This window comes from Impatiens glandulifera, chromosome 3, assembly GCF_907164915.1.
Source record: "Impatiens glandulifera chromosome 3, dImpGla2.1, whole genome shotgun sequence".
NCBI classification, from domain to species: Eukaryota; Viridiplantae; Streptophyta; class Magnoliopsida; order Ericales; family Balsaminaceae; genus Impatiens; species Impatiens glandulifera.
This window is the reverse complement of record NC_061864.1, coordinates 24584525-24607521: the sequence shown is the minus strand read 5'-3', so window position 1 is coordinate 24607521 and position 22997 is coordinate 24584525. Positions and strand designations below refer to the sequence as shown.

The following is a 22997-nucleotide window of genomic DNA, read 5'->3' as shown; positions in this document are numbered from 1 at the left end:
ATAACAACAAAATAGATGACATTTTTGCTTCAAATAACATACGGAAAGAATCATTACATACATTAACAACATTAGCTATTGCTTGAAATGTAACAAATTAAACAAACTCATCCTGGGTGTTTCTACTAATGTGTGTATGTTTTTATTGTGATACTATCCAATGAATACAAATTCATTTGGGATAGCAACTACAGAGAACCGTGATGTTGGAAAAGAGGAAAGGGTGTGGTTTCTCATGTTGTGGCAGGGGATTTGGAAAGCCAGTTAATTACAACGTCTATGTTTATAGAATCCTTGCAAGAGATCATGTAACAACAGATTTCTTTGTCTTTGATTGAATCAAGAGCCCTGCAAACAAAATGAAGAACGGTCATTATAGTCAATCATATTCGATAAACAACGATAAACAGATAGATGGATAGATAGATACTTACAACTGATCAACCAAAGCCTGTTTGGTTAGAGCTTCAAATTTATCAATCTTGTTGCCAAGAACAAGCAAAGGAATGACACTTAAAGAAGGTTTCTCCAAGAGATCATGAAGCTCTGTTCTTGAAATCGGGACACTATCTTTGTCTGCTGCATCAACTACATACAGAATTGCAAACACACCACGACAGTAGCGTTCCCACATGCTCCTAAACCTCCTTTGCCCACCAAGATCCCATAGTTTTATAGTTACATTTCCTTTAGTTACTTTCCTCATGTTAAATCTAACCTAACAATTTTTTCAACTTGTCAAATTCTATCTAAATTCCATCATTTTTTATACATAAAAAACTACTTACGTCAGTAAATACTTCAGCTGCAATTGAAAAAAAAATGATACTATCAATCGAGAAACACAACCGTAACAATGAAATGCAAGTACTAACTATAAATGGTCTGGTCGCGTCACGCACCTGCGTGATGCACCTGCGTGACACACTCGGATTTCGCCGCAACAATGTCATTTATTAAATCAATCCCTAATCCCTAACAAACAATGTGTTCAAAGAAAGAAAGAAAGAAAGAAAGGAGGAAGCATACTAGTGGACATCCTTTCTTCGTTGGGATTCCGACGTCTTCGTCGGGGATCGTCTTGTTTTTAGAGAAAAGGAGGAGAAGAAGAGGTGAAGAGAAAAAACATGGAAGAAAGAAATGAAAAGAAATGGGAAGAACTGGAAACTTTCTAATTATATAGCAAGGACATTATGGACTTTTCACAATGCACTCGGGTGCGTCACGCAACTGGAGGATGCGTGACGCAATATGGGCATTTTCGTCAGAAAAAAATGAGGGTTATCAGCGCTATTTAATTTATGTGCCGACACTTTCCCATTTAGGCCTATTAATAAAATAATATTAAATTTAATAAGAGGGTGGCTTAGTTATTTAAATGATAAAATTTATTAATTAAAGATGGATATGATGTTTGTATTTTTAGATAAAAACTGATCAATAACTATTCATCCTCTCCAATTTTTATACTTAATTTTTTATTTGAATTAATAATAATAATTTCTTAATAAAAAAAAAAGAGTAATTCATAATTTTAAGAATTTATATATAAAATTGTTCAACGGTTATTTTATTTTGGCTTCAGACAGACATAGGGAGAGAGAGATACGCCTACTAGCCGTTGCATCTCTTCCCTAACAAAAACCCTAGTTTCACGCATATATAAACTTCTCCGTTCTTTCATTTATTCACAAATTGATTGATCTCTTCTCTTTCTCTCTTCTATTCTCTTTATTACTGCGCTCTCTAAGTCCAATCGAAAGCCTACGATTTTCAATTTCTTTGTGTTTAGTTTCTTTATACATAATCTTTATCTATCTGCCTGATTATACGTTAACAGATCTAACATCGACTATCTGCTTCCAGTTTTCTTTGTATTCTTTCTCTTCTTGTTTCTTTTGCAGGCTCTTTCTAAATGGATTCAGGCAGAATTATCAATTCACAATTTCTTCAGAGAAAAAATGACCGAGAAAACGTAAGATACCCTAAGATTCTTTTTGGGTTACTATCAGTTTTGATTAGATGATTTAGTTGATTCATTTGTTAATGAACAACAAACAGTTGGACAGGTTCATACCGAATCGATCGGCTACAGACTTCGATTATGCGCATTCCATGCTCACAGGTATGAATAAAGGTAAGGTAAATCCGGCAGACAACTCCCCTGCTAAAGAAGCATACAGAAAGGTATTGGCGGAGGCATTCAACATGAACAGAACCCGCATACTTGCATTCAAGAACAAGCCTCCCACTCCCATTGAGGCCATTCCTTCGCACTTGACTTCTTCTTCTTCATCTCTTAACAATAGTTTAAAATCTTCAAAGCCTCGCCGTCACTTTCCTCAGGTATGATTTGTTTTTACTGAATGTAATGATGATGATAGGTGAAAATGATGTTTTTTGATTTCTTTGATTTGATTTGATTTGAATTGTGTAGACATCTGAAAGAACACTTGATGCTCCAGACATGGTTGATGATTTTTATCTGAACTTGCTGGACTGGGGCAGCGCCAATGTTCTTGCCATTGCCCTTGGTTCCACAGTCTATCTTTGGGATGCAACCGACGGATCAACCTCTGAGTTAGTCACGGTTGATGATGAATGTGGCCCTGTGACCAGCGTCAAGTGGGCTCCGGATGGGCGCCATATTGCTCTGGGTTTGAATGATTCCCATGTCCAGCTTTGGGATTCCACTTCGAACAGACAGTTAAGGACTTTAAGTGGAGGACACAGCTCCCGAGTTGGTTCTCTTGACTGGAACAATCACATACTAACTACAGGGGGTATGGATGGAAAGATCATAAACAATGATGTAAGAGTGAGGCAACATATAGTGGAGGAATTCATAGGACATAGCCAAGAAGTTTGTGGGTTGAAATGGTCTGCCTCCGGGCAGCAGTTGGCAAGTGGTGGAAACGATAATCTGATTCACATATGGGATAGGTCCACTGCTTCTTCCAGTTCCCCTACACAATGGCTTCACAGGCTTGAAGACCACACTGCTGCAGTAAAGGCACTTGCCTGGTGCCCGTTTCAGGGCAACTTATTAGCTTCTGGTGGTGGTGGGGGAGATGGGTGCATAAAATTCTGGAATACCCACACTGGGGCTCAGTTGAACTCGTATAACACTGGTTCCCAAGTCTGTGGTCTTGTATGGAATAAGAATGAAAGGGAGTTGTTGAGCTCACATGGGTTTAGCCAGAATCAATTGACATTGTGGAAGTATCCATCGATGGTGAAAGTTGCAGAACTGAATGGGCATACTTCAAGAGTCCTTTTCATGACTCAAGTAAGTCATTTTCTTTGTCCATTGATATAGTTAATTGATGATTGATTGATTGATTGACTAATTGGATGTTATTTGATATTTGACAGAGCCCAGATGGAAATACAATTGCAACTGCTGCAGGAGATGAAACATTGAGATTCTGGAAGGCATTTGGGACACCTTCTGCTTCTGAAGTCTCAACAAAATCATTGGCAGCAAAGGCTAACCCTGAGCCATTTGCAAGCTCAAACCGAATTCGTTAATGAATGAACTACTACACCTTCCATAAGTTTTAGCTGATGATTGATAAGAAAAAATCTAGCCACTGGCTCGCTGGCAATTGAAGGAATGAATGGATACATAGCTGTATATAGAGTTATGAAACTGTATTCAAATAACACCCTGGAAAGGGATAATTTAGGATAGAGGGGAGTTTTTTAATCTGTTTTGGGATTTATTTTTGTATATTTTCTATAATTCATTAATAAAATTAATCCCATTACTGGTTTTTCTCTCCAAAACTTGCTCATTGTTGTTCTCCAACAAGTTCTTCATTTGATTCTAGCTTTGGACTATCATATAAGTGATAAAATTGTATGTGTTTTTTTGTTAGTTTGAGCCTTGAATTGTTTTGTACAGTTGTTGCAAGTGCAGAATTTGGGGGTGCACTAGACCCAATTTGATGACTTATGTGGTAAGTTTTACTAACAAAGATGAAGTTGTTCCTTTGTTTTTACAAAACACTTGCATGATAGAACATAATTTTTTGATAGAGGAATGATGAATTTAGTTAGCATGATACTATGTTAATTTTTAATTTTGGGGAAAGTTGGTTAGCAATTTCTTTGATCATCTTCTCTTTGAGGTTTCTAGTTAGCTTGAGCCTTGAATTATATATGACAATTTGGGATGATTACTTCTAACAATTGGAACTGATATAGTTTTGTTGTTCTAAGTCAATTGAATCATTTTTTAACATAAAAGTCTTAACTTTTGTAGTAATAAATTCATCTCATATCCTTATTTAGTCCAATCTCCAATTTTCTGGTTAATATTAAGAAGGAAGAAAGCATATAAAGTATATATATGATCTTGTACCATAAATAAGTTAACATTTGAATGAATCGGGAATCATTTTATATATTTCCATGGTTTTGTTGTTTCACTTGACATTCATTTTGATATAGCTGTTTCATACTATAATTATACTTAAAGTGAATCATTTCTTTTCCCATATCTTTGAATGTGATACACTAGGACCATGTCTTTTCCTATATCACACTAGGACCATGTCTTTTCCCATATCTCTCTCCTTGAGTTCTTTCCACATGTTTTAACTGGAATAGAGTCCAATATGCAATACAATATAAATTAATTTCACTTAATTTACTTTGATGTAAATAACATTTGTATGATATAAGTTTAAAAACCAAAATATATTATTGGTCATTGTTTGGTTCCTAGAAGTATAACAATTTGAAACATCCCCGCAGTAATCGATTCGATCCGAAATGCGTTTTTTTTTTTTCGTTTTGATCGGGGATTGGGACGAATCGGAGAAAACCCGAAATATGTTAACCGGAGTTCGAAACAGGGATGATATTTACATGCTCCACAACAATCCCTGAACCAAACCGAAAATATGTAATTATTGTTTTTAATAAAATAATTAATATATATACTTATTTAATACCATCCTTTTTTAATAAAATAATTAATATATATACTTATTTAATACCATCCTTATTTTATATTAGTACACAAAAATCTTTATATTCTTAATTTATAATTATAATTATATAAATTATTTTATTATTTATATTTTAAATTTAAACTATTTTTCAGTTTCTGTGTATTGCGAGGAAACTCCGTCCCTGATCGGTGCGGGATTGGTTTATATTTAAAATTCACGTTGAGATTGAGGCTGGTAAATTCGGGGTGGAGATGATAATGCAATCCCTGAACCGTATATTGACATATTTACCTAAAAGCAATAAATAAGAGGATTTGATCTCTTCAGTTATCTATAGTACTTTCTCAACGCTAATATTTAAACTAAATGAAAAAATAAACTAAGTATCTTTATTCGAGTCCGTCAGACGATAAGTTTTGCGCCTATTAAATTATTAAGTGTGTTTGCGAGCTACACACTTAATCCGTTGTCCCATTTTTCGGCAACAAAGAGGTAAATATCTAGCCTCCTTGAAAGGTTTGAGTTCGAGCCCGTTAAACGAAAATTCTGCGTTTGATTAAATAATTAAGTGTATTTACAAGCTATTTACTTAACCCATTTTTTGCCATATCTAAAAAAAAAAAAAAAAAAAAAAAAAAAAAAAAAAAAAGCAAACAATTGATGATGTGTGTTCCATGATCCATCCATCATCCATGCCATTAAGTACTAAACTTTGATGAAACCCAACAGTAACATTGGGCCAACGTAATTGGAAGATGGAAAGCCCAATAAGTCCAAACGGTCCGTCTCTTCGTCAGCTTCGTTTGGTCGGATCTCTCTGTGTTCGGTGTCGTACGCCGTCGTCGAATCTGACGCCTGTGAGTTTCTCTCTCTTCTCTATCATTGCTACAATTCTACAAGCTATATTTTATCTGAATTCCATCTCTCTTTACTTTCATTTACAAATTTGGATTTAACTTTCGAAATTTCATGTCTGGTTACAAATCCTGAAAAGGGATTAGGTTGTTTTCTGGTTCCTGTTCGACCTTGAATAGGTTCATTCATTCATTCCCACCTGTTTCCTTGATTTTTCTATAGGAATCTGAAGTAACAGTTACTGTTTATATATACACGAAATTACAAAGTTGGCTCATTTTTTGCCATCTTGGATTCAATGAGTTACAAAAGTCAATGCAAAATCCTTTTTCTAAAACTATATTTGCTCAATTTCAATGGGTTAAAGTTCATAACTATCCACCATGCAAATCTCTATACATCTCATACACAAATAAATTCATTTCTTTTAAGTAGTGTAATTCTGTAAACACTCATTTCCTCCCATAAATTGTGATTCCAGTTAGTCTTGAGTCTTGACTATAAGAACAAGATGTTAAATGGCATGGACGACTGAGTATTTTTGACCAAAATTGTCGCAATTATTGCGGTTGTTGTCAGTTTTTCCTTGGTTCAATCTTTTTAATTTATTCCTGATTTATGTAACAGATTATCAAATATGGCTGGGAGAGCATTTCATCAGTTATTGCGTGGGAGGCTTCAATCTCATTCTGCTGTAAGCATTTATTTGATGTTAATTCCCTCTATAGGTTTTAATCTGTCTACATCTTACTTATGTATCTAGTTTTTATTGAATTGGAATTAAATTACATTTCAAATACATTTCTCTGTTTCTAAAATCTCAAACAACATGAGAACTTATCTAAAACAAACGAAGCCTAAGGGAACATGTGGACTTACTTCAATGATTCTAACTCTTAAGTTTGCATATCTATGTTCTCTATAGTTTTCAAGCTTTAGTTGATTTTGCTCTGTCGATTAGTTAATATTAATAATACCATCTGTATTCCATTCAGGCACCTCCAGTTTTGTCATCTCTTATTTCAAAGAGAGATCACGAGGGAGTTGAATCTATTGGAAAATTTTCATTGAAATCATTTGCACTATTTGGAGCTGGTGTAACAGGTCTTTTGGGTTTTGCAACAATGGCCTCTGCTGATGAAGCTGAACATGGTTTAGCTAGTCCTGATTACCCTTGGCCTCACGAAGGCATTCTTAGTTCCTATGACCATGCATCGTAAGTATCTCTTGCTCCCGCTTTCAGTTTTCATGTACACTAAGAGTGTGTTTGATAAAACTGAAAATTAAGTGTTGAATTTTGAATATTATGCCGAATTAGATAAGTGTTTAAAAATAAATGCCGAGTGAACTAAATGAAAATAACTGAATTTTAAGTATTTGGTATGCAAGTTGAATTGATAAATTGTAAAACTAATGTAGAAAAAGTATTTAAAGACTATTTTACTCTTACAGAGACATTATTTATTTAATTTTATAGGGTTAAAGTTGTCTTTTGTATGCTCATACCTAGCTTAATGTTTTTAACTTAATTTGAGGTTAAAGGAAAGAATTAGGTGGTTTTAAGTAACACTTATCAAACATTGCCTAAGTCATAAAAAGAAGGGCATATAGGGATCCATCACATTGTTCTAGTTTTGTTGAGTTCTTATTGACCATCTCTACCAAGATCTGTCTTCGATGAGAAACAACGTTCAGGTCACCTGTTCAAGTACCCGTATACACACCGTTTGTATTATTGGGATTACTACAAACTGTACACATTTAAAAATGGAACAGATCATTGACACTGTACTTTATGCACTGTTTGGTTTGAAGATGAGATAAATCCTTTGCAATTTGGTCTAATGGAACATGCCTATTTGAAAACTAGTATTTTGTCACAATCGCTAGATCACATTAAAAAATAGTCATAATTATAATTGAAAGTGATTTTCTTTTTCCCGTTTTGTTTTTGGATCATGATCCATAACTGTTTTTTACAATTTACGAAAGTGAGTAAAACGACTTTTAAAATGGGAATCTAAACACATTGTTCCACAATTCAAAGCAAACAAAGAATGTCAACAATTCAAACAAATTTTGTGAATAAAAGCAATCAAACTATCAATAATTTCTCCTTCATCAGCTCACATGAGTGGATATCTTCATAACTTCAGCTCACATGATTAGGTATCACAGAATTTTAAATACAATCCAATCACATGATCATGATCGAGTTTATAGTTTAGTTTCTGTTGCTTCATTTGATTTACAAATTGTTTTCTTGATGATGATTCAAATCATGATAAATTAATTTTTTAATCATGATCATATTATTTTTTAAATCATTGTGATTTTTGGCAAACATGATAAATGTAGGTTTGAGATCACGTTCAACATTTAAAAAGAAAACTTGGTAACAAAACATCCCTATTGCATGAACAGGATTCGGCGTGGTCACCAGGTTTACACGCAAGTTTGTGCTTCTTGTCACTCTATGTCGCTGGTTTCATATCGCGACTTGGTTGGTGTAGCATACACAGAAGAAGAGACAAAGGCTATGGCAGCTGAAATCGAGGTGACTGATGGGCCTAATGATGAAGGTGAAATGTTTACTCGTCCTGGTAAACTCAGTGACCGCTTTCCCCAGCCATATGCAAATGAGCAAGCAGCAAGGTTTGCTAATGGAGGGGCCTATCCTCCTGACTTAAGTCTTGTCACCAAAGTACTTTCTGCACCTTGTTAGTTCATTTCCTTTTTTTTTGAAAAATTCTGATGGTAATATGATATTACCTTTTTTCAGGCTCGTCACAATGGTCAGAACTATGTCTTTGCACTTCTAACTGGTTACCGTGATCCTCCTGCTGGTGTTTCAGTAAGTTTACTACTTATTTCTAGTAACACCTTTTATGTCAGATTTCTTGTTCTTATTTGGTAACTGAATTTAGTCATACAAATTTAAAAATTTGTTGATGGTTTCTGATTTGAAACATGGTGAAATTGAGTGTCAGATTTCTCATCTGGATGGGATCTAATGATACTTAAACACTTAGAAATTGAACTTAGTCACAATTCAATTTGTTTGTTTGTTTCTCATATGTATTCAAATTTATAAACATGGATGAGAAAACTGTCCATAAATATTTTTGGAAATATTTTTTTTGGTTATCTCATCTGGATGTTGACTTAAATGAGATACTATTTTGGAATATAGCTTAATTATACCTAATTACCTATATTCATAAGTTTGCTGACGTTTACTCATCAAAACCCAACTCCAACTTAGCTCCAGGTGTTTTCTATGGGCCCATTATTTCCCTTCATCTTGTTAGATATTTTTTATGTTCTACTTACATTCATGCCAAACTAGGAACTTCCCAGACTTTTGCTGCTGAATTTTGACGAGTGAAAACTAAAAATTCCCAGATTCGAGAAGGATTGCACTATAATCCTTACTTTCCAGGGGGAGCCATTGCCATGCCTAAAATGCTTAACGATGGTGCTGTAGAGTATGAAGATGGTGTTCCAGCAACAGAAGCTCAGGTTGGTTCACTCGCATAAACTCACAAAATATTGATTCCGGTTCACTTCTATTATGGACTAAACACTTCTATCAATCTCTGCAATGTCATTATAGATGGGGAAGGATGTAGTGACATTCTTGGCATGGGCTGCAGAACCTGAAATGGAAGAGAGAAAACTGGTAACTTTTTTCTTTTTTTTGTGTGTTTATCGTCCGAATATTAACTTACAAGCTTCTGATTTATCGTATTTTTTATAATGCAGATGGGGTTCAAGTGGATATTCGTTCTATCATTGGCTTTGCTTCAGGCAGCTTATTACAGGCGCATGAAGTGGTCGGTTCTTAAGTCAAGGAAGTTGGTAATGGATGTTGTTAACTGAATCCTTTGGTTGTTTATGATGTTGTTCATGCTTTATTTCTTCAAATCCTCACACCATTTTAGGGCAACTGGGTTTTTTCTCTTATGAGGAAGAAATAAGTGTTGCAAAATGAAAAAATAAAGTAAAAGAATGGTGTTTTTTTAGAAATTTAACTGGCTAAATTGCACAAGCAATTAGCTCCCATTTTGAAGCTTTACTATTATTATTATTTTGTTTATATTTTTATTGACATAATTAAAAAAAATCATATATATTTTAAAAAAGTTTATTGCATCTTTCAGTTCATTATGGTTAAGAAAATAAAACTATTTTCTTTAAAACTATAATAAATTTAGAAATTAATTTGGATTATTATTATACAAAAATTGAAATGAATTTAAAAACTTATTGTAATATATGAGGGAAGTTTGACGAAATTGGATTTTTGCCTTGCGAAATGTCCCTCTTGCTTCTCTCGCGCACATTTACCGCTCATTAACCCGTGTTATCACATCCGCGTTTTACATGAAATGCGGATGTGGTAAAACGCATATATCATAGTATATAAACTTAATTTGCCCTCATTTAAAAAAAAAAGTATTTTCATTCAAGACTCTCTCTCCAACTCACAACTCTACCTCCAACTTCGTTCAACTCAGTTTAAAATCATCATCGATCAACTCTCATCATCGTTCGTCGTCCGTCTCTTCGTTCCTATATTCAGGTGAGTTTAGGATTTATGTGTAATGTTCTTATTATTCTGACATTTATGTGTATATATATTGATGGATAATCCTTAGCTTTTAGGGTTTATGTGTGTATATGATGTTGCTTATCCGATGTTCTATCAATATCTGTGTATTACATCTACATCAGCGTATTGTAATGTTCTTATTCTACATGCATGATTTAGGGTTTATAATATCAGCGTATTGCTACTTCACGAGCATTGTACGTATGTGTATATTGAAATGTCCGCGTATTGCAACTTGATTTGAATTGTTTGTTATGGTTTATCCAAATTTTGCGTATTGTCTGATGTTGCTTACTTGAGTTGTTATTCTTACTTCAATGTTGTTTGTTTTTACTTATTTATTGTTCCTTTTTTTTTAAATGGCGTCAACCATAATTCATGCGTTTGTTGCTACGGTCTCATGGAAAAAACAATATGTCAAACATTGTCACCAAGTTTGCTATAATGATTTAATAGAAATGGTAGAGCAAACCCAATTCCGATTTTTATTCAAATGAGCCACATCACTGCCGTTCTTAAGAACGATAATCCATCAAATGCTCCTTAGAATAACAACTCAAATTTTATGCAAATAAAGTTCCCCGTGAATGGAGAGGAGCTGTACTCCGGGATGAAGGAGTATGCCTTGGTCACAATCCTTAAATTTGAGAGATTTCTTGGGGTGGAAACATTTTCAATCAAGTTGAATAATGTCCACCTTTGGTTGTAAAATATTTTAAAAGAAATATGATTGTTAGAACATGAGACCTCCACTCAAGATTTGTGGCCTACTTTGATAAGGAAAATGCATGGAAGTTGGGGCTGATATTTCTAGTTTGCTATTATCTATTCTCCCTTGACCTAAGGAGGATAATAAATATCAAACTCCTTCGCATGGTCGAGGACATCGACACTTTCCTCCAATTTCTATGGGGAAAGTTGTCTTTCAGAGCAACAACCTGAAGGTTTGAATAAGGACCTGGAACACTTTAGGTCGATATATTTGGACAAAAAGAAAGCCATGAGGAAGAAAAAGAAAGACAAGAATGTCAATGTTTTTTATGCCGTATTTGGGTTCGCACTGTTTTCAAGTGTGGACCTATTAGGTTATCAAAACGTTTGTCCCCAAATTTACCTAGAGGATGCTGCAAGTGCATGAGCATGTCTGCCCAAGGATCATTATGTATAAATCCGGTAGGAAGAACACCACCTCTGATCTTCACACTGCCCTACAAGGCAAGATTGTAAAAAAGATGGAAGTGTCTGAAAAGAAGAAGATCTTATATGGTAGAGAGGAGATTGAAGATATGTGAGGTAATTTGTATGATTGCTTATTTGAACTTAATTCTAGAAGGGGGAAACATAGAGAGATTGAAGATGTAGTTCCTCCCAAACCTGACATGAGGAGGAGAAGACAAATTACTCACCCCAGTACCTCTCATTATGTTCATGTCAAACCTTTCACGAGGAGAAGAACCCGCATCCTTACCCCATCCCTAGCAGCTCTTATTCTATTAAGAGCGCCACCATGACTCAAGTAGATGATAATGACTCTCAAATGACTCAAGCATCAACAAATCCCCAGGATGATGATGGCCCTCAAATGACTCCAACATCAACAACTCCCCAGGATGGATGTAGATTGGATCAACTGACGAATGAGGTAAATGAATTAAAAATTGAAATAAATCTCATAAAAGAGATGTTGAACCAACTACAATAATAGTTTGACATATTATCAGCCACACTAGAGTAAGTAGTTGCTCTTTTTCTTAGTAAAAAACATGTGGTATTGATCTTCTGCACAATACGCGTGAATTATACATTAAGCATGATGGCACAATACGCGTGAATTATACAAAATGCGTGAATTGTACTCTGTAATGAAGAGTACCTCATCAGTGAATCACTGAGCTTTCCTCAACATTATATTGAAGAATCTATAGCCTATAGAGCTAGTATTGAGCTCCAACATTTTAAAACCATTTTTTTCATCAACTCTTTCAGTAGTTCCGAATCAAATTTCACCAAAAGATCAAGCTTAATTGGATCTTTGACCCTCATTTCTTTTCTAGAAGGGTTGGTGTAGGGAGTAAGTGGTCTTCTCGACCTCGACCTCTTTCTCTTATATTGGACTGTAGTATCGTTCCCTCCATCACATCCTCCTCCACCTTTTTTTGTCCACCTTCTCCAAAAACACATCCTCCTCTTTCTTGTCTACCTTTTCTCCACCTTCTCCACCTTCTCCACAAACACATCCTCCTCCTCCTTGTCTTCCTTCTTCTCCACATTCTTCTGCACCTTCTTCTTCTGTATCTTTTTGTCCACAAACACATCATCATCCTTGAGGACCACATCTTTCTCATTCACCTTCTCCACATTCTTCACATCCTCAATCTTCTCATTCACCTTATCCACCACATCATTCAACTCCTGCACATCATCAATCTTATGTGAATTGTACAAAAAAAAATTAGACAAAATGCGTGAATTGTATATACCTCAATCTTCTCACCATTCATCACATCCTCTTCCACCACCTACACTATCTCATTCACCTTATCCACCACATCATTCAACTTCTGCAAATCCTCCAGATTCTCCACATCCTCAATTTTCTCATTAAACTTATTCACACTATAAATACAATATTTGACAAAATGCGTGAATTGTATATACCTCTTCCTTCTCATTCATCACATCCTCCTCCACCTTATCCACCACATCATTCAACTTCTGCACATCCTCCTCCACATCCTCAATCTTCTCATTAAAATTTTGCACATCATCAATACAATATTAGACAAAATGTGTGAATTAGACAACATGCGTGAATTAGACAAAATGTGTGAATTGTACATACCTCAATCTTCTCATTATTCATCATATTTTTTCCCACCACATCCTCAACCTTCTATCATTCAATTTCTACACATCATCAATCTTATGTGAATTGTACAAAAAATTAAACAAAATGCGTGAATTGTACAAAAGATGTGAATTGCACATACCTCAATATTCTCACCATTCATCACATCTTCCTCCACCATCTCATTCACTTTATCCACCAAATCCTCAATCTTCTCATTCAATTTCTGCACATCATCAATCTTATGTGAATTGTACCAAAAAAAAAAGACCAAATACGTGAATTATACAACATGTGTGAAGTGTACATACCTCAATATTATCACCATCTCATTCACCTTATCCACACATTCTCAATCTTCTCATCCAATTTCTGCACATCATCAATTTTATGTGAACTATACAAAAAATTAGACAAAATGCGTGAATTGTACAAAATACATGAATTATACTAAAGACGTGAATTGCACAAACCTCAGTCTTCTCATTCATCACATCTTCCTCAACTATCTCATTCACCAGATCCTCAATCAACAAATTCACATTCTCCAAATATTCCTCATTCACCAGATCCTCATCATTGTCTTTCTCATTCACCTTTTCCACATCCTCATTTTTGACTTCCTCATTCACCTTCTCCACATACTCATCCTTCTCTTCCTCAATCTTCTCTTTGTTTTTCTCATCCTTCTCCACCACCACATCCAAGATCTCCACCACCTTCTTCTTGTCGTTCTTCTTCTTCTCCACAACCACATCCAAGATCTCCACCACCTTCTTCTTGTCGTTCTTCTTTTTCCTTTTCTTTTCCACAAGCACATCTACATCTTCCTCCTCAATCTTATGTGAATTGTACAAAAAATTAGACAAAAAGCTTAAACCTATACAAAAGCATGAATGTGAATTGTACATACCTCATTATTATCTTCCTCCTTCACTTTAACATTCTCCTGTTCTATTCCTCCTCTAGTATGGTTGATAATATGCCAAACTGTTCTTATAGTTGGTTCAACATCTCTTTTATAAGATTTATTTTAGTTTTTAGTCCATTTATCTCCTTCGTTAGTTGATCCAATCTACATCCATCTTGGAGAGTTGTTGATGTTGGAGTCATTTGAGGGCCATCATCATTGGGATCTGTTGATGCTTGAGTCATTTGAGAGCTATCATCATCTGCTTGAGTACTGGTGGCGCTCTCGACAGAATAAGAGCTTCTAGGACTAGGGGTAAGGATGCGAGTTATTCTCCTCGTGGAATGTTTGGCAGGAATGGAATGATAGGTACTAGGGTGAGTAATTTGTCTTCTCTTTCTCATGTCAGGTTTGGGAGGAACTAATCTTTAATCTCTTCATGTTTCCTCCTTCTAAAATCAAGTTCAAATAAGCAATCATACAATTACTTCCATATCTTTAAACTTCTCCCCATCATATAAGATCTTCTCCTTTTCAGACACTTCAATGTTTTTGACAATCTTGGCAGTGTGAAGATCAAAGGCGGTGACTCTTCCTACTGGATTTGTACATACTGATCCTTGAGCAGACAGACTCATGTGCTTGAACATCCTCTAAACAAATTTGGGGACAAACGTTTTTGATAACCTCATAGGTCTATACTTGGAAGACTAGTGCGAACCCAAATACGGTATAAGAAACATCGACCTTTTTAACCACAATTTTGAAAAGGAGAAAGGACGGTAAAACCCTAGATGAAGTGCGAACTGTCCGATCAGCGTGTCGTGTGTGCCGCGATATGCCGATAACATATTTGTGGTCGTAATCGTCGTTGAAGAAACCCTCGGTCGTAGTCGCAAAGAAATCACACATCGTTCGTTGTCGTGCGAACTGTGCCATCTGTGCGATCCGTGTTCTGTGTGTGTCGTGATTTCATCTCTCGGTCGAAAGGGTCGTCTTTTCGTAGAAATCAACTAAATCTACTCATCGATCTCTCGGTCAAGACTAGAGTACATCAGGAAATCAATTTCAAACCTATGTGTACTGTAAAGTTGTTAAAAGCTTCGCTGACACAAATTCGTCCGTGTCGGCCACTTTAAATATGACTTTTCCAAACATCATAGCTTCAGCAGTACAAGCAATTCCCTCTTTGTCAACAGTTGGTACAAGCCCGACCAACTCTCTTAATCGGACAATGGGTGAATCCAACACATGCTCCCCTGATCCTAAGACAGAAAATTCGAATGCAATTAACCTCCACATAGGCTCAAGAGAGAATCACACGAATATCCTCTTTGAAAATCATGGGTCTCCAAAGCCAGGAGGAAATGGTAGAAATCTGACTGACGTGAGCAAGAGCAATAATAAGGATTTTGCAGTCAACACGCCAGATATGTTTTCCACCAATCCCAATAACACTCATGAGATGAATGCAAATGATAATAGAACTGTTAGTGGAATACATGCTGATAGCCTAGATTGTGATAGTCTAGGACATGCTCTAGGAAAAGATAGAGTAGTTCTGGAAAATAGTCTATGAAATAAAAACGCACAGGTCATTAACTCGGATTCCAATGGGAATCAAATTCAACTTAAGACTATTGAGATACCTGACTTAGACGAAGAAGTAGAGAAAGTAATCCAGAAAGAATTGGAAAGAGAAAGAATTAATGTAGAAAATCTGGGTGAAACAGGAAAAATGCAAAGAATGGCAGCGAAAGCATTGGGTAAAGAAACAGACCCGAGGAAATGGAGGATTGATTTTAATGAAATGGCTAATCTGAAAGGGCTTAGAAATCAGATAACAAAATTATTGATATTAGGAAAGAAAAACCAAATCGTTTTAAGCAAAAGAAAAAAGCCAACAGTACACAGAGCAGCTCAACCTACATTACCTATAAGACTGGAATCTACTAAAAAAAGTGGAGTACGATACTATTGTGAGATGGTCTGTTAAAATTTTGAGAAAGCTCTCTAAATGCCCCAAAATCAGAGTCTACTTCAGCAAGAACAATTCTAATTAAAACTGGGAAATAGTAGGTAAAGATGTAAGCGAAGGGGTTTTAGAATTCTTCCAAAACAGGAAAATGTTGAAGTAATGAAACGTCACAATGTTGAATTTGATTCCTAAGAATTCAATTCCGGAAAAAATTCAGGACTTTCGTCCTATTTCATGTTGCAATGTTATTTACAAAATTATTTCAAAAATTATTTCGCAACGTTTGAAAACAGTTATTGATAAGCTTGTAGGATTAGGGCAATCATCATTTATTCCTAAACGCTCTATTTCCCATAACATCCTACTCATGCAGAGCTTATTGAATGGATATGGCAAGAAAAACATATCGCCACGTGTGGCTTTCAAAATTGACATTAAAAAAGCTTTTGACTCGATCAGATGAGAATCAATCCACGAATTCCTCCTTGCTGCAGGTTTTCCAATTATTTTCATTGATTGGATTATGCAATGTGTTTCCACTCCTCACTTTGTTGTGAGCGTGAATGATATTCATGGAGGCTTTTTCAATGGTGAAAGGGGAGTAAGACAAGGAGACCCTATATCTCCTTACCTATTCGTCTTAATAATGGAAATTCTTGACTGCATTTTAAAAATGCTTTTGAGAAGTCATCATTTCAAATTTCACCCGTACTCCAAAGAAGAAGCAATAACCCATATATGTTTTGCAGATGATCTATTTTTTTGTGGCTTATGCGGATGTTGAATCTGTTAGTATAATCAAAGAAGCTCTAACAATCTTTTAGAGTATTACAGGTCTATATATCAATGAGGACAAAAGTCAGGCTTTATATAGAGGGGTTAATGAAGAAAGGAAAGAAAACATATTCAATATTATGGGAATCAAGGAAGGTGAACTACAAGTGAAATACCTTGGAGTACCCCTGTCATCAAAACAACTCCGATACAATCACTTCAGACAACTGGTAGAAAATGTTAGAAATTTTGTCTTGGATTGGGCTACGAAAAAAATGTCTTATGCAGGTAGAATCGAGCTCGTTAAAAGAGTATCTTTAGAATTATTGGTTACTGGGCACAACAGATAGTCATCCCAAAGAAAGTAATGGCTGAACTCGATAGAATCATGAGAGACTACATCTGGGGAACACAAGGCAGAGGAGGAAAAAAAGTCAAATGGGAGGATGTTTGCACTCCCATAGAAGAAGGCGGACTAGGAATAAAAAGTTGTGTTGAATGGAACAAAGCCCTCACCATCAAGAGCTTATAGGAGTTGGAGCAAAAAGCGGACTCCCTATGGGTCAAATGAGTGAATACAAGATTTATGAAAGAAGAGCAGAGTATCTGGACACAAAGCATCAATGAAAGAATGGCATGGTCATTGAAGAAAATCTTAAAAACAAGAAAAGATGTCTTTCAAATGGTGAAAACCACAATTGGAAATGGAAGAGGGGTACTATTCTGGCATGATCCTTGGCTGGATAATATTCATATTATATTCAAAGAAGAAATGCAAGAAAACAGAGTTAGAAGAGAATACATCAAGTGATCATTTAGAGACGTCTATGAAGGTAAATGTGATTCACTTTTGAGGCGTATTCCAGAAGGTGATAGAATCCTGAGCCTAATGAGGTAGAAGCAACTCAATGAAAGTAATGATGAAATATGCTGGAAAATAGAAAGCAATGAGAAGTTTATTACAGAAAATGCATGAGAAATAGTTAGAACAAGAGGACAAGAGGTAGATTGGCATAATGTAGTATGGTCTCCAAAGATTATTCCTCGTCACCAATTTATTCTCTGGCTGGTATACAGGAAAATGTTGACAACAAAAAACAGAAGTCGAAAATACATAAACATTCCTGATATCAACTGTGTTCTATGTTCGGGAGTTGAGGAAAGCATAAATCATTTATTTGGGGAATGCTCTTTTGTAATACAAATCTGGAGGATGTATGCTGCAAACATGAACATCATCAACTTTCCAGGAATATGGGAAGAAATCCAAGAGTGGATGAAGAATAAAGCAAAAGGAAGATCCTTATATGTAAGTATGTTGAAATGCTATTTTGGAGCAGTAATCTATAATATCTGGAAAGAAAGAAATTCAAGAACTCACAGTGAAAGAAGTAGAACCGCTGAAGATATTTGGAGAGATATAACTTCAGATGGAAATGCACTCATTCAATCCTGGAGAGGAATCAAAAAGATTGAAGAGAATAGAAAGCTCTGCCAGATATGGAATATTTCGTTTGAGAAAGTCACAAGTAGAATAAAAGTAAAACGCTGTAGGCTCTAATTGATTATTGTTATTGTCTGTAATTCAATTATTATTTCATTGTCAAATCTAGAAATTGTCTAGATCTGATCTTAAACTTTTGTATTTTTTCCTCTTTTGAGTTTTTTTAATGAAATGGCACTAAGCTGTTTTCCCAAAAAAAAAACATCGACCTACTTGTCTTTCTTCTTGTCCAGATATATCGACCTGAATTGTTCCATGTCCTTGTTCAAACCCTTGAAGGACAACTTTCCCCATGTAAATTGGAGGAAATTGTCGATGTCCTCGACGATTCAGAGAAGTTTGATATTTATTATCCTCCTTAGGTAAAGAGAGAAGAGATAATGACAAACTAGAAATACCAACCCAACTTCCATGCATCTTTTTTTATCAGAGTTGGACACAAATCTTGAGTGAATGTCTCATGTTCTAGCAATCATATTACTTTTAAAATATTTTACAATCAAATGTGGACATTCTTCAACTTAATTGAAAATGGTTTCCATCGTAGGGAAATCTCCCAAATTTGAGGCATGTGACCAAGACATACTCTTTCATCTCGAAGCACAACTCCTCTCCATTCATGAGGAACTTCATTTGCATAAGATTTGAGTTGTTATTTCTAAGGAGCATTTGATGGATTATCGTCTTGAGAACCGCAGTGACGTGGCTCCTTAGAATAAAAATCAGAATTGGGTTTGCTTTATCCTTTCTATTAGATCCATTGCAACAAACTTGGTGACAATGTTTGACAAATTGGTTTTCCATGAGACCCTAACAACAAACTCATGAATTATGGTTGACGACATCTACAAAAAAGGAACAACGAATAAGTAAAACAAACAACATTGGAGTAAGCATAACAGCTCAAGTAAGCAACATCAGATAATACGTGGAAATTTGATAAACCATAATAAACAATTCAAATCAAGTTGCAATACATGGACATTTCAATATACACATACGTACAATGCTCGCGAAGTAGCAATACACGAATATTATAAACCTAAACCATGCATACATATAGAATAAAAACATTACAATACACTGATGTAGATGTAATACGCGGATATTGATAGAACATCGGATAAACAACATCATATACACAAACCCTAAAAGCTAAGGATTATCCATCAATATAATATATATACACATAAATACCAGAATAATAAGAACATTACACATAAACCCTAAACTCACCTGAATATAGGAATGAAGAGACGAACAACAAACGATGATGAGAGTTGATCGATGATGATGTTGAACAAAGTTGGATAGTCGTGGAAGTTGGAGAGTGGAGTCGTGGGTTGGAGAGAGAGAGAGTCGTGAATGGATATACTTTTTTTTTAAAATGAAGGCAGTTAATATACTATGAAATGTGTTTTTATCACATTCGCGTTTCATGTAAAACTCATGAGTTATTATACGCATATTACATGAAATGCGGATATTGTAAAACACGTATAATGAAAATACGCAATTTACAATATCCGCGTTTCATGTAATACGTGTATAATAACTCACGCGTTTTACATGAAATACGGATGTGGTAATACGTGTTAATGAGCGATAAGTGGGCGCGAGAGGGGCAAGATGGACATTTCACAAGGCGAAAGTCCCACTTTTGCAAGGTTTATGAAGCGTGGGTTATTTTTCGAATTAGACCATTATCAGAGTCATTTCGTCAAATTTCTCATATGTGAACTATAATTTTAAAAACAAATCTTAATACGAAATGATTTAAAAAATGAGATAACAATTCCAGTTAACTTTCAATTTTAATCTTGATTGCTTTTCATGGAATAAATACTAATTTTGTTAAAATAATAAGGTTTAAAATGGTTTTTAGAATTAAATATTTTGATTCAACTTTTCAAACAAAAAATTTGGTTCAAAATTAAATCTATCATATAAATTTTAATGAAGAAGTTTTAAAAATTGAAAGATTAATTAAAATTGTTAGTTATTTGTACAATTTAAAAGTAAGAATTTATAAAAAAAAAATTGTTGTTTATTTGTAAAATTTAGAATTTATTGAGAATGATAATAATTTATTTTAAAAGAATATTAGTTATATATAATTAGTATTTATATAATAATTAAGTATAAAATTAATTAAAAAATAATAATCAAATGATATTAATTTTTTTAATTAGGTAATAATTATATTAGTTCAATCATCTAAATAATACATATTTTTAATTTGTAAATATATTTCTAATTATCTACGTAAAATCGTATAAAATTATAAAATCAAAATAATTTATAAACTCAAAAAATATAAAATCTTAAATAGTAAATTTAAAATTATAAAAGTTTAACTAATTTAAGTTTACCTAAAATAATCTAGTTAACCTCAATTAAAATTGTAAAATTATAATTTTAAATATTTTATCTATAATAAAGCTCTATCCTTTCTTTTGTTTTGTGAGGAGAGTTCATTTATTTCCTAGGAGGATTATAGATGTGATTTGGTTATGTAACTCCTAATAAATAAATAAAAAAGAGTGATAATTTTTTTCCTTACAATATTATTTTAAAGAAAGAGGTGGTATTAATGTTTAGCAATAATTAAAAGAATTAAAATAAAGAATATTGCACTAGGTTTGACCTTAACTGAGTCAACAATCCTCAATTTTTTAAAGTCCAAACAACTTCATTTGTTTTAATATGAAGTTGGTGTCCAAATTTTGGAAAATAAAGTGATATTTTTTGTTTGAAAGCTATTTTTATAAACTATTGTTTACCTTCTGGATAAATGAGTAGGACCTACCATCATAGTTGTCATTTCAACTAAAATTTTATTTTAATCAAATTTCTCTTAAACAATACTCATATAGTAAATGTTTTCAAACAAAATAAATAAACTCAACCATAGATGGTTTATATTTATATATATTTTTTATTGGCCTTTACAAAGATCAAATGTAAGAACTTCTAGATATAGTTTTACTTTGGTCTCAACTACTCTTGCTACTACTTGTTGTGATCAAGGCTCTGTTTGTTTGAATCCCAAATATTTGTGTTTTCGTTTCTAATGCGTCTCAACATAAATAATGTCATGATAGCTTGAACTGATGTATCGAAAAAATTGTATAGCAAATATTAATAATATCAATGGTTTCGAAATCAGGAAAGTGTAGATGAACATGTTGATGAATTCAGGTCATACATGGCATATATGGGGAAAAAATTATATTGAAACTATTTGTTTTCAATGGCATAAATATCTTATTTAACACGTAATGAATTTTTTTATTTCCACTAATGTTATAACTTCAGGAAACTAGCAATTATGTAGTTTTAAAAGACGTTTCACGTACAAATTCAATAACTCAGGAACTCAACACAAATTATCGAAAAGACCTTTAATTTTTTCCGTTTGTAAGTGAAAAGTTTCCACCATTTTTCTTTATTTATAGATGCAAATGTATGAAAGAAGAATTAATATGATTCTTGAGAGTATTTTCTTTCAAATGCACTTACTTTTACTTCTTCCAGTATTCTGTATTTGTAGTAGTCATATCATCTGATAAATTTAGACAAAAAAATAATAGTTTAAGCACCTAACACATTAGAAACAAATGAGTAACTATGTAATCAAATAGGATGTTATGAATCAACAACCTTCACATCACAAGGACAAAATGGATCTCAGGTCTTTTTGAAAATTTAATTTTGAAACTTTTTAAGGGGAGTGTTTGTTTCTAGGCAAATTGTTGTCTAATAAAATGAATCTTCTTATTTTTGTCAAAAGTTGAGATATATTTCAAAGGGTAAAATGATCAACATTAATAACCAGCATTTAATATAAGGTAAAACAAATAAGACATAAATAAAAAATAATAATGTTCTCCATTGGTTAAATTAAAATCCTATTCTTAAAGAACTTGAAAGGCAATCGTCTCATTTCTTCTACGAAAATTCTAATGATAAAAGTCAAAAGAAAATTTGTTTCTATTCTTCTTTTCTTACTATTCTTATCTCTAAATGAAAACAACTTTAAAATTAACAACTTAATCTATTTTACTATTAAAAGGGATGGATAAGAACTTGAGATAAAATCACCAACATAATGAGAGGGTATGGGCATCAAATGATACACGAATGATTGTAAGTGTTATTTAGATTACAAATTCATGACGAACAAATCCAATCCAACTAAATAGGGTGTCTTACCGAAATAAAATACTAAAACAACTCCAATTTGAGTTATGTAAAAAGAAACGATACATTTTCTATCAATTATAATAATTAGTTATCTGATTTCCTTTTATTTAGGCTAATTGGTAGAGTTAAGAAAGATAATTTTTTCCCAAATTCTAGGTCCTTATTTTCTTTCTCTCATATTTGTCAAATTTGTATAAATAGGAACTTGTAGATGTTGTAACAAATATATAAAATTCATTCTAAACATTCTTTTCTACATGGTATCAGAGTAATACACGATCCTATTCTCCCTTTCATTTTTTTTCGTTCAACACAAGACGCTACTCCCTTTTCGTTTTACCTCTCA

At 33.9% G+C, this 22997-nt stretch overlaps 4 protein-coding genes across 4 annotated transcripts; 2 read left to right on the top strand and 2 right to left on the bottom strand.

Annotated features, from left to right (window-relative positions):
- Positions 1-233: 233 nt before the first annotated feature.
- On the bottom strand, positions 234-1660 carry LOC124930054 (ADP-ribosylation factor-like protein 8c). Its single transcript, XM_047470422.1, has 5 exons — positions 1592-1660; positions 903-975; positions 789-805; positions 435-718; positions 234-348 (listed from the first exon to the last, which is right to left on the bottom strand). Exons 1-5 carry the CDS (start codon positions 1658-1660, stop codon positions 234-236), a joined length of 558 nt encoding a protein of 185 aa, XP_047326378.1.
- Positions 1661-1707: 47 nt separating this feature from the next.
- LOC124930759 (cell division cycle 20.2, cofactor of APC complex-like) lies at positions 1708-3787 on the top strand. The gene is made up of 4 exons (XM_047471112.1): positions 1708-1975; positions 2062-2346; positions 2438-3289; positions 3376-3787. Exons 1-4 carry the CDS (start codon positions 1916-1918, stop codon positions 3529-3531), a joined length of 1353 nt encoding a protein of 450 aa, XP_047327068.1. The 5' UTR covers positions 1708-1915; the 3' UTR covers positions 3532-3787.
- A 1945-nt stretch (positions 3788-5732) lies between these two features.
- LOC124931898 (cytochrome c1-2, heme protein, mitochondrial) lies at positions 5733-9894 on the top strand. Its single transcript, XM_047472475.1, has 8 exons — positions 5733-5818; positions 6444-6510; positions 6812-7032; positions 8241-8520; positions 8599-8670; positions 9222-9338; positions 9433-9498; positions 9582-9894. Exons 2-8 carry the CDS (start codon positions 6454-6456, stop codon positions 9696-9698), a joined length of 930 nt encoding a protein of 309 aa, XP_047328431.1. The 5' UTR covers positions 5733-5818; positions 6444-6453; the 3' UTR covers positions 9699-9894.
- Positions 9895-12627: 2733 nt separating this feature from the next.
- LOC124930053 (ring-infected erythrocyte surface antigen-like) lies at positions 12628-14593 on the bottom strand. Its single transcript, XM_047470421.1, has 8 exons — positions 14359-14593; positions 14193-14269; positions 13753-14118; positions 13422-13505; positions 13274-13324; positions 13090-13173; positions 12969-13037; positions 12628-12843 (listed from the first exon to the last, which is right to left on the bottom strand). Exons 1-8 carry the CDS (start codon positions 14591-14593, stop codon positions 12628-12630), a joined length of 1182 nt encoding a protein of 393 aa, XP_047326377.1.
- Between the last annotated feature and the right edge of the window lie 8404 nt (positions 14594-22997).

Excerpts from the sequence above, each read along its gene's own strand:
- LOC124930054 (XM_047470422.1), bottom strand. The coding sequence starts at position 1,660 with ATGCGTGAAACTAGGGTTTTTGTTAGGGAAGAGATGCAACGGCTAGTA. Across the intron at positions 976-1,591 it reads GCGTATCTCTCTCTCCCTAT|GGATTAGGGATTGATTTAAT; the intron begins GTCTGTCTGAAG and ends ATTGTTTGTTAG. Across the intron at positions 349-434 it reads CAGGCTTTGGTTGATCAGTT|GGCTCTTGATTCAATCAAAG; the intron begins GTAAGTATCTAT and ends TTTTGTTTGCAG.
- LOC124931898 (XM_047472475.1), top strand. The coding sequence starts at position 6,454 with ATGGCTGGGAGAGCATTTCATCAGTTATTGCGTGGGAGGCTTCAATCT. Across the intron at positions 9,339-9,432 it reads TTCCAGCAACAGAAGCTCAG|ATGGGGAAGGATGTAGTGAC; the intron begins GTTGGTTCACTC and ends ATGTCATTATAG. Across the intron at positions 9,499-9,581 it reads AAATGGAAGAGAGAAAACTG|ATGGGGTTCAAGTGGATATT; the intron begins GTAACTTTTTTC and ends TTTATAATGCAG.
- LOC124930053 (XM_047470421.1), bottom strand. The coding sequence starts at position 14,593 with ATGAGAAAGAGAAGACAAATTACTCACCCTAGTACCTATCATTCCATT. Across the intron at positions 14,119-14,192 it reads AGGAGGAAGATAATAATGAG|ATTGAGGAGGAAGATGTAGA; the intron begins GTATGTACAATT and ends AATTCACATAAG. Across the intron at positions 13,174-13,273 it reads TGAATAATGAGAAGATTGAG|ATTGAGGATGTGGAGGAGGA; the intron begins GTATGTACAATT and ends TTTAATGAGAAG.
- LOC124930759 (XM_047471112.1), top strand. The coding sequence starts at position 1,916 with ATGGATTCAGGCAGAATTATCAATTCACAATTTCTTCAGAGAAAAAAT. Across the intron at positions 1,976-2,061 it reads GAAAAAATGACCGAGAAAAC|TTGGACAGGTTCATACCGAA; the intron begins GTAAGATACCCT and ends AACAACAAACAG. Across the intron at positions 3,290-3,375 it reads GAGTCCTTTTCATGACTCAA|AGCCCAGATGGAAATACAAT; the intron begins GTAAGTCATTTT and ends GATATTTGACAG.